An 11,763-nucleotide genomic window follows, 5' to 3' on the forward strand; every position below is an offset into this window, starting at 1 on the left:
AAATGTGTTTCTAATTAAAAAAAGCAGGTATGCTGTCACAAGCAGAAAATAACAAACAATAGTAGAGGCAAATAAAATTTAGCAAGTTGTGCTAAAGCACATACCTATTATCACAAAACAAGCACAAAGAATTTGAAACAGCAACAGCTGAAAGTGCTACAAAAATGAAAAACTGCCAAGGAAATATATGAACAAAGCTTAAAACCCCTTTACTGCTAAAAACCAATATTCGGTTGTGTGGAAAACCTCAGCATTACAGTCCTTCTCTAGGAAGGAAGAAGAAAGTAGAAGGCTCTAATTACAATAACAAAAAGTAACAATACAAAATATCTTGAATAGGATTTAAAAAACTATTTAAATAATCTAGGAACTCAAGGTTCATCTTCAAAGATGAGTCAAAAGCTTCAGGAAATCTCATTGCAGAGACGACGGTGAGAACTATTCAGGGAGCACCAAGCTCTGTGGCAGCCAGCACCGACCATGCACCGCTGGGTCCAACACCAGCCTTTCATCTGACTGAACCACACTGAGGGCCAGGTGCTGTGGAGAGCAGAGCCACAACGTGCTGAGCCACACCACAACCGGAGCACCTTGGGCTCAGCACTCCCAGCAGTAAAGCAGGACATCACACCGCGAGCGAGACACGGCGGGGACACCCAAGCAGAAGGCAAAGCTCTCCTCCGCCCGGCGCTGGTGGCACTCCAGGGGCAATCATGCTTTCCAGCCTTGCTCACTTGGCCACTCATTTACCCCACTGCGTTGCCTTCTGCCCTTCCTTATCTTCATCTATTTGAACCACACAGCTGGAATCACCTTTTCCTCTTCTCACGTTCTGGTCCATGAAGGAAAAAATGACTTACCAAGACTGCAAACGGTTATGAGTCCAAGCTATCAAAGCTTTGTTTTACTGTCAACATCCTTCTGTCAGCCCATTTTCATACTCAGTGCTGGAAGCTGCACCTGCTTAACAAAACTTCTGCCAGCTAAATGAAGAGCTGTCAAAATAATTTCTCAAGAGCAAGGAAAATACACACAGGTCTGATATTGATCAACATGCTTCAGAAGCTCCAAAGAGCCCACTGCTGCATTGTAACCAGCAGCAAATTATGACCTGTGCTTCTTTTAAATAGCAGAATGGAAGCATTTATTCCAGCAAGCCAATTTGATACCAGCTTTTTCCAGGCTTTGTGGCCCCATCTGCCTATTCCAGTTTAGTTTAGCTTTGACTGATCCCAGTTACATAACTGTACCCTTAAGCTCATAAATCGTAAGGTCAATATCAGGTTAAACTCTTGCTGTGTAAGACAATATAGGCAAATCCTGAACAGTTCTATTGACACACCTATTTTTCTGTGTATCTGATGCAATTCCCAGCTCATAGCAAGGCAGGAGATTTCCTTTCCTTCTTGCAAAGCTCTTCAATTATTTTCCTCCTTCTATTTCTCTCACGGATTATTTTCACTTTTATAATGCAAGATGACAAAAATGAAAGTTAGAAAAGCTAAATTGACAGCAACGCTTCTGTACCATCATTTTTTTGCAAGCACTGAACTGCAGTGTTTTAGGCAGCACATCATACAGCCTGTCACGAGCACACTGGACTACCACGAAATGATAGGAAAAGTTAACAGTGTTTTGCCAAACGTTCAGTATTTTAAAATGTAAAGAACCCACACAAACAGACAAAGCTCAACGTCAGAACAAGTCTGTCCTAACAACACACTGTCCTAAAGGTGTTAGCCCTTCTTGGCCCTGGGCCCCCTGGTGCTGGAAGAAGCAGGCTGGCTTGGTTAAATGAGGTGACAGGAAACCAACCTGGCAAGCAGCTCCTGAAAGTTCCCTGCCAAATCCCTGCTGAAGTTCTGCTAGGACACTGTCTAGCTGCCTCTGCAAAACACTTGAATTTCAGAAGGGTTTGGTTGGGGTTTGTTTTGAATTGTACTGACATCTTTAAAGAGCTACCCTGACTTTCTTTGCATTTGTGAGACACCAGGAGTAGAGTAAGAGTAGGGTATGCCTCACAGAGTACAATCACACCAACAACTTTGGAGAATGACCGAATGAAAGAAATTACTCTTCCTACAAGCCTGCTTCAAATGTTGGCGCTGGAGAGCATCATAATTTCTGCAACTCAGCAATTTTTGTCTCATCAAAGGTATGCTGTAGCACAAGAGAGAACAGCAGTTTTCATTCTACTGTGGAAAGAAACGATACTCACAGTCACAGAATCACAGAAAATATTAGGTCAGAAGGGACCTCTGCAGATCATCTGCTCCAATCTCCTACTAAAAGCTGGGTCTCATCTTCAAAATTTGATTGAATCCTTTGGGCCTTGACCTGTCAAGGGCTGAAAATTTCCAAGAACAGATTCCACAACCTCTCTGGGGAACCCATTTCAATAGTTAACCACTCCTGCTGTGAATGCTTTTTTACTTAGATCTACTCAAAATTCCTCTTACTGCAACTTGCGACTGTCATTGCGCAATGCTGACAATACCCAGCTGCATCGTCTCCTCAGTCCCCATGTAGGTAGTAAAAGTGGGTTTTCATTCCCCCTTGATTCTTCTCTGGGCTGAAATAAATCTCATCTTTTTCTTGCGCCTTAAGCGCTCTCATCCTTTAACTGTCCTGATGTCCCTCCACTCCATTTGCTGCAGTTTGTCAACATCTCCCTTGTACAAAGGAGTCCAGATGGGGCCTCCGAAGGGTGAAGTCACTTCCCTTGACCTGCCTGCTCATGCAGCGTTCTGCTCATGCAGCTCAGTATGCAGGTATCCTGCTCTCCACATTGCACACCTTCCACAGCTCACTAAATGAGTTAGATTAACTTGATTTCCTCCAGTCCGTGAGGGGTTGTAATTTACCTGCATGTGGGCTAAAAAACAGGCAGGAGGCTCTGTTACACAATTTACTGCAAGAAAGAAAAGTATGTTTATCTGTTACATTCACTCAGTTCAGGGAAGGTTTATGAAAAAAAAAAAAAAAAAAAGGCTCCATCTGAGCCTCGGCAGGGAGAGGAAATCATATGTGCTCATACCTCATGCAGAGGAAGGCACTGAGAAGCATTTTGGACAGTGTGCCAGAGACTTAAAATATGCAAATTTGCCAATGTAAATCTTACCAACTATTCTGCTATAAACCCCTTGCTTTTAAAACCCTCCATATATGATGGCTTCCAGTTACATTGCATCCCTCTAGTGAATACAGAATTAAAGCACTTTATCTCTGAAATAAGTAAAACTTCTAATTGTGTCTATTTAAGTGATTTGGCTGCCTCATTCTCCTGGCTTGCTATGGATTGGAAGCCACTCCCTGGCAGAGCCCACTCCGTGTAGCATTTCTGAGTCTGCTGCCCCCTTCTAAAGACCTACGAGACGTGTCCCTGTGGTGTGCTGGAACAAGAGCTGTCACTGGATGCAGACACAAACACAGGCTTGAGAAACAGTAGTGAAGCAATGAGCAAGAGACACGCCATATTTTGTCAGTAGGAATGTTACAAAACAGCCACAAGAAAACTCGACCATATTTTTCTAATTTATGATAGAGTAGATAGGGCCTTATTCTGGAGCATGAAAATGTAATCTATCCCAGTCTCTCTTTCCCCAGCACCCCTTTCAAATAGTAGTCTGCACTGTCATCAAATTAAATTAACAGTTAAAATAGAGCTGATTCCCAACCAGAACATTAGGAGGATTTAACCTTCCTATATAAACATAGACTTACAAAAGGAATTGTGGTGATGAGATTGAGAGCAAAATATTATCCAGAATCCTTTTAAGATCAAAGACAGGGAAAAGAGAAAAGGGATTGATTATGATTTAAGAAGGATAAATATGAGATACGAGCAATCAAAATAACAATATTTGAGAAGTGACAGCAGATGTGTCAATCCACGTTCTTCAGCTTCAAATTCTCCCATTTCACATAATTGTTAGCTGGCCCCAGAGCCTCATAGCACTGTACAAAGAAACAATTGCACATCTTCTAAAAACAGAAAATGGTGAGATCTCTTGAGCAGCTTGCCCAAAGACCCTATTGTGCCAAAATTTTTATGGGTTTATTCAATAAATTAAAAGAAATACCTCCTGTGGGAAGCAAAAGACATAACAGAACTGAAAACATTTCCTGTAGGAGGAGTATTTTTAAATTTTTACAGAGAGAGGCAAATGAAAACTGAACAGAGCACAGCCAACTGGTTTCTCACCACATTAGTGTCAGTAGGGTGCTACTCAACTGAAATTACCCTTCAGAGAAGAAACAAAAAAGTTAGTGCTCAGAAACCATCTTGCCATATTACAACAGTGGCAGACAACAAAGGGATGAAGAAAATAAAACCTGAAAATAGAAATGGAAAATTTGCATTAGTCTTCTGCTTGCAAAATCAGTTATAGACACTCAGTGGAGGTACAGTTCCATCACTGAAAATCAAGTCCAGGCTAACTCCAAGGCAATGAAAAAGTAATCTTAATTGCATGAAAAATCTAAAACTAAATCCTCCCCTTGTTAGCAATGTCTGCAATATACTTCGTACTTTGCTGAAAACCAGTTTGTTCAATTATGAGAAAAGTACTTATTAACATTTGGCCAATCCAAATAATAGGCAACAGATACAGTATAGCAGCTATTTTTTATTTTTTTTTCAGTATGAATTTCAGGTGATGAAAGCAACAAGACATAGTTTCTTCCTTTTTAATGTTTGGCAAGGAGGAAAAAGGAAGATATGCATAACAAGGAGTATTAGAAATGGATAAAAGGACAAGCTCAGCCTAAAAATGTCCAAGTGCACTCAGAACTTAGCAGGTGAGAAAGACAAAAGCAAGTTCCCAGCAGCCGTGAGGGGAGTTTCTGCATTGGACTGAATGTTCATGTGCATCCTCACAAGTGCAGTGCTCAAAAATCTTTGTGACCTTACACACTCAGAGTCCTTGTGGGCAAATACTGTAAGTCAAAAAGTTTTTTCTTTGAGAGGATAAAGAAGAGATGAAGTAGGAAGATCCAGAAAAGGGAGTTCTGGTTTCATAACTGGGGATGCTGATGCAAGCTGTTCCCATAGCCAGGACTGTGAGGATGATGACCCAGGGATGACAGCTTTAGGGTGTGAAACTGATGCTTGGTTTTATGAGCCAGAGACACAGTACCTAACCTACTAAGGTCCAAAAACACAAACATGTGGTACCCGGCATTCAGTCCCAGTACAACAGTGTGGCGAGCATCAGGCACTGGAAGCTCATCAAATCCTTCAAAAACACTCTCAACTTTCCCAGGGATTTAATAATTCTTAGCTGACAACCAGAGTGGAAAAAACATGTAACTTGAAATAGCCAGTCTGTACACATCTAGGAAAAACTAAAACTCAACCAGAAAGCCTCCACATATATTTCCATTGACACTACAGGACAAGAATAAATTAAAAAAAAAAAAAAAAAAAATTGAATAAGCACAGCTTAAAAAATTGTACACAATAATTAATACAAAACTTTTAAAGTGAGGTGAAGAAAGTAAATTCCCAGAACTGAATGGTAACTAAAGGCTTTGCTTCCTTCCTGTTAGTCTGGTTTGATATGCCAGCCAAAAGGAAGGCACATATTCAAGTACACTGAAGTTGGAAAGCTCAGTACCTTCTAAAACTAGCCAATGAGTTGTGATGTCAAATGAAGTCTGACCCTTGCCACGAACCTCTTATTGCTCCCCTTCCAGTTTCCACAAGTTGAATGGAATATTTGACCTCTTCTCCCATAATCCAGACACCTAGTTCAGGTAGCAACTAGTGGAACCCAGGATGTACAAAAGTTATGTTTTGAAATGTTAGCTTAATTTCACTGATGCTTATGTTCTCAAATACTGTGCCACATATCCAGAGAATCAAATATGAGCAGCGTTATATCTTGTTTAAGGAGACTAAGACAGGATTGCCATTATAATTTTGATTTTTAGTACCTTTTTTACATTAAGATTCCAACTCTCCATCTCTGACACCGATATGCTGAAGTTACTACTATGCCATCATGACCCTTCAGCCCTACTTGCTCAGAACTCCCTGATGGTTTCAATTATGACATTTACATCTGGAAGGAAAAAAAAACCATCCCCCAAGCAGGCTTAATACCTGTACAGCCTTAATACTTATACAGCCAGAACACTGCAGAAGAGACTTAAATGTTCTTCATCTGCAAGCTGTCACAGCTGCAGTTCTCGCCATGCAATAGAGTCGGCAAAACTAAATGTGCTTCAACACCACCATGAAGTCAAGACAGCAGCCTGGGTTGTTAATATTTTAGAGGTTACTCAAAATTACTTTTCAGTCTCGTTTCTATTATTTTCACAAGTTCCTTTCCCATTACTTAAGCAATGCATACTTGAAAAATTTGTCTGTCCTAGCCATCAACCCCCATATTTTCATCCAATGTTTTCAGACGTAATTTAGTTGAGAATGGGAAGAGTCCATTTGCCAAAATCTGAAATACTTAATATATTTAGTTATTTTTAATTGTATTCCTGTCATGAGAGGAACACATTCCTGCCCACCAAATTTTATAATTATAGAACTCCTACAGCACTGAATGGAACGGACTCAGGCTGAGACTAATCTGCACGTCCAGTGGTTTGGAATGTCTTAGGGAAGAAAATAAAGCAGAACAATTCACTGGTAAATACCAGCACATACAGTTTTTACTTAAAAAAAAAATCTTCCAAAGTACAGTTCTCACGCATCTCATTTAAAAGCTCCCTCAACAGAAAAAAATGCAGGTTATCCATTTAAACATGCAAGACCCCCATTTTGCTTCCAGGACAGTTAATCAGAGCTCCGCAAGGAAATGTGTTCCAACATGTCTTCTATCCATACAGTAAAATCTCTGGGTTAGGTGTCAAGGGTGACAGACACTGTGCTCACAACTGATGTCCACCTGAACCTCTACTGACACAGCTTGAGGCCATTTCCTCTTGCCCTGTCACTGGCTGCCTGAGAGAAGAGAGGACCCCCACTTGCTACAAGGAAAGAGAGAATCTACACTGCCTTCCCAATCAATTTAAAATCTTAAAGTATCAAGCCAGTGAATTTACCAAAGCTGACCTCCCAAGGCACCTGTCAGCTGAAACCTGTGCTGTGAACATTCACTACTTCTGATGGCCATGCCATAAAATAATTCAGTTAAACTAATGTTGTTCTGGCAGTGCAGATTAGCTTCTCCAGCATCCTTGCAGCTCATCACAGCTTGGTCAGCCAGCAGCGCAGGAGACACTTGGACAGCTCCTGGCTTCTCCCCCAACACCTGGTGAGGAACAGGGCAACCTTCCCTCCCATGCCATGGATAATTCCTCTTGTGCAAAGCACAGTGCTCAACAGAAAGCTGGATGAGCAAGGGGATCACGGGGTAAGGAGGAGGAGGAGGAGGAGAAGGAGGAAGAGCTGAGCCGTCCACCTGCAGCAACTCGATTTCACTGAGAAGCAAATTGCAAATTAAGGATGCTGAGCCCTTGGATCACAGGCCAGGCATTCACGTGGGAAGGGTGCAGATGTTATGCTACTATTACTTCAAAATTAGCTCTCTCCCCACAAAAAAAGCATATTAGTTGGAGATGATAATGTTTAATTAGTTAGCAACACGCAGACTATTACAGAAAAATAATCAGGCCATTTAAGTTTAAGTGTGTGGATTTGGTTTTTCATAACAAATAGATTACTCAGATACATTCCTATGATTTGTCATATTTTTTATCCACTTGCTGTGGCTTTCCATTACCATCTCTAAAACAATAAGCAGAAGAATTAAGACAACTTGAGACTTCACACAGATCTATTAATCTTGAGCTATTCTGGACCCAGCAAATGTATTTCAGTCAGTCAGTATAAACACCTGCATCCTTAACCTGTACAGGTCTACTCTCGTATGTTAGCAAAAACATATGACAAATATTGGCAGAATCAAGACATTTAGGTACTTCTAGATATTTCTACTATCTTGTCCATGATATTTAGCTTACTTAGAGACTCACTTGAGTGTATGAAACCCTTAACGAAAGCATAATAGATTTAATTTTGCAAGTGAAAGTGAATTTTCTTTAAGGAAAATGGCATAAAAGGACAGTTGAGATCAGATGGGAATTGAGGATGAATGCTTTTTTTCCCTTATTAAAATCCCCCTTGGCTTTGTCCTGCTGAAACCACTGGAAATGTTGTTGCTGATCTCCACAGACCCGGGAACAGGTTTTTTTATTTAAGTTGCATATATACATAAGCAGAAAATAGAAAGGTGAAAGAGAGCTCTGCCAAAAATAATCTTTATAGTTGTAAAAATGTTCTTGTGAAGAAAACAACATGTCAATAAAGAACTGCCAGGTCACTGGGCAGTGAGAGACACCTGTCAGGGGATGCTTCACATTCAAAAATCTGTGGGCCTAAGAATACCGGGCAAACACATTTAGATGTGACCTGCTCCTGAAACTGGAAATCCCCTAATTCCGTTAAAAATTATTTATGAATGGCAGCATGAACTTAGCAGCAACCTTTCTCTCCCTAGGCCAGTAGACAGGCTTGTCATATAAAATGCAGAAGTCAAAGAATTACAATGAAAAGAAGGTAAAATAAGCAATCTATTTTATTCTCCTGGCCTCACAACAAAGCTGGTATGGACACTGCGGCCTCAGATACAGAAACCCCAGATCAGTGAGGCGTGCCTGCTTTAAAACCTGACTGGAGCTGGGCCAGGTGACCCTACCCCTGCAGCCCCAAGGTACCAGGGCAGGATTCATCCAGCACAGGCTGCAAACCCCACCTTCAACGTGTCCCTGTGGATGCCACCATACTGATTCAGCCTGGGACAGGAGCAGAGGGTCCTGCCCAGAAGTTACCATTTTGAAGAGGCTCTGAAGAGGAAACTTCCATGGCATTTTTGCTTCTCTTTACTCCTTTAAAGATTAAGGTAGCAGGCGAGAAAATAATTCCCACATGTATCTCCTACTGCATAACCCCGTTGCTTCCACAGTGGCTCTAGAGCAGTATTTCCTAAAAAAGGCAATCATACTGAACATGTTGGAATGAAGGTAAAGAGAACTGATTTTGCAATGAACATTTATTTTATTCCCAACTAACAGGATGGGAATTTTTAAGTACTACAACCAAAACTTTCAATGTTCGTTTTTATTAGGCAGTCATCTGTTCAGTTTTCTTTTATAGCCGACTAAAATCATTATTGTGATGCATTTTATTTCCTAAGTTGAATAGAAATGGAACTACAGATTTTCTATTGAGAATACAATAATTTGAATAATGGCACCTTTTAAAGTTATAATATTATAAACAGTTACTTCCTTTTCACCCAATTAAATATGGGGTTTTTCACCTCCTCAAGCACACTTGCTTTGCCACAGCCAGGATGAAGCTGCATAGACAAAAAAACCCTTCATTTCCAAAAGAGTGAACCTTTTCAAATAAACACTAAATAGGAAGCAAACAACTAAATCTTTTCTATAATGAGACCAAACTGAACAACCATTAAGATGCATCCCTAAAATAAGAGGGAGAATAACATGAAAATTATGTATGTGCAGTTTCTTCTAAAAGACAGATTAATATAATTTGTACATGTCTTTGCTGAACAGCTAAGCTCATATTTGTATAACATCTTGAAAGTAGCAATTCTGAAACTAGCGAGTATCAGGTTAAGTGTCACTGACATAAAATGCTGCCAATTCACAATGCCAACACTGACCCACTGCAGGAAGCCAGCACACCCTGCTCCCAGCATCACAGCCCCACCACCACGACTGCTGGGACAATGACATCCCTCCCCCCGCAAAAAAAGGGCTGAGTATTTACAAATTCTAGACACACACCAAATTAAGAAAGAACCTAGTACTTTGCAATATGCAGTCTGAAGATTCACTGTGTTGTGTGTTTTGACGACATACAGATCTGAAAGAAATGCCCCAAGCATCCACCACCTTTGCATAGATTCAGTGAAAAAAAGGAAGACCTGCTTAGATTTACATATCAGAAATCATGCTGTGAGTGTTGGACTTAGTCAGGAAACTCTGCACAAGAAACCTTATGTATCTTATACTTCTTGATAGACCTTATAAAATCATAAGTGGGTAAGTAGCAACCTTCTCCTTAATTAGTGTGATCACCTGTTATCTCACTGTCCACTGATGCGACAAATCCCACAAAGTTCTTTGACATAATGAATTTTTTACTATCTTAAAATTCAAGCATCAAGATGAAATATTGCTGAGTAACTTCTGATTACAAGACTTCATAATAATCCATTTTTTAAACTGCTAAAGTTCTTCACCAGCTCTTTCAACATTAGCCAGCATCATGCCTGAAGTTGCCATCCACATGGTGACACTCCATCCCAATTGGCAGATGTTAACAACTTTTATACTCCAAGAAAACAGGGAGATACGGGAGCTCAGGGTAACACGCATCCTCTGCTCATGAAAACTACATTTTGCAATCTTGCGCTATCATGGTGCCTAGTTTGGCTCTGGATCTGATATTACTGAGTAAGGTAACCATTTTACAAGGACTTTCACATTCCATTGCAACAATGGGGCTGTTTTATTGATGCATCTAATTATTACCAACTATTTATAAGTCTATCCGAAATGGAAGTGGAAGTGCTGCTTTCTGATCCCAGCTCTCCAGAAGGCACTACTAAATAGTTAAGTGGGAAACCTCATCACCATGAACAGGATGGAGAATTTCTTACAACAACAACAAAAAAATTCTTCTACTTCTGCTACAAAGGGCTCAGCATAACGAACTCAATGGGCAATCGCTACCAGTAAACAATGCCATATTTTTTGAAAACATTCATCGATAATGGTGTGGTATCTGCAACCCAACATCGATGACAGCCACGCTAAATGAATAAATATTTGCATTGCAAAGTTGGATTTGTCTTGGAATACAATTGCTCCTCATGTGGTTCTGACACATGTGCGTTGTCAAATAAATCACAGCTCACTGGGTGTGCCCATTGGAAGTAATTTGTCTATCTTGTTAGAAGCCATTACATACTTCAGTTTAATAGGTGTGAAACTGGGAGGGGAAGGTTTTACAGGCCTGGGACAACTACACATGGAACCCGTCGAGGGAACCTCAGAGATCCGAGATGCCAGCGCCGGGCACCAACACCTGCGGCCGAGCCGCGCAGCCACCACCGGGTGGGCACCGCCGGAGCGGGCGGCGGCGGCACACGACAGGGACGGGGGCGGCGCGGCGGGTGCCCGTCCCCCGGGGGCGGGTGTGCCTACCTCGGATTTCCACACGACGTAGGCGGCGGGGCGAGGCTCGGGCGGCGAGGGCTGCCCCTTCCTCTGCTGCAGCCAGCGGCGGGGCGAGGAGAAGATGCTGTTGGCGGGGCCGGCGGTGCCGCTCAGCGCCAGGGCCGAGGGGGTGCGCGCCAGGAAGGGCGGCTCGCAGCCGGGGCTCCGCTTCCCGCGGAGGCTCTCCTCGTCGAAGAGAGCGCTGCCCGGCGGCGACCGCTCCAGCGGGGTGCAGGGGGTGGAGAAGGAGGCGCCGTGGGGCGGCGGGGCGCCCCGAGCACCGCGGCGCTCCCCCGGGGGGCTGCCGGCGGCCCGCGCCCGCGGCGCCCGCCCCGCGCCCTCGCCGTCCTCCCGGCCGCCGCCGATGATGGCGGGGTCGAGGCTGCGCGTCTGGCGGAGCCTCCGCTTGGAGAGGCTCTTGGCGGCGGCGGGGGCGGCGGCGGCCGAGGAGGAGCAGGAGAAGACGCTGCTCAGCAGGCTCTGCGCCGACAT

The 11,763-nt window shown here is 42.7% G+C and overlaps 1 protein-coding gene across 2 annotated transcripts in view; it reads right to left on the reverse strand.

Moving 5' to 3' along the window:
• ARHGAP6 (Rho GTPase activating protein 6) overlaps positions 1 to 11,763 on the reverse strand; it is a 316,604-nt gene extending 304,841 nt beyond the window's left edge. For both annotated transcript variants that reach the window (XM_040056179.2, XM_040056187.1), the window contains exon 1: positions 11,260 to 11,763. In XM_040056179.2, coding sequence (XP_039912113.1) covers positions 11,260 to 11,763 — 504 coding nt within the window. The remainder of the gene's footprint in view (positions 1 to 11,259) is intronic.

Source organism: Hirundo rustica, chromosome 2 (genome assembly GCF_015227805.2).
Source record: "Hirundo rustica isolate bHirRus1 chromosome 2, bHirRus1.pri.v3, whole genome shotgun sequence".
Classification (NCBI taxonomy): domain Eukaryota; kingdom Metazoa; phylum Chordata; class Aves; order Passeriformes; family Hirundinidae; genus Hirundo; species Hirundo rustica.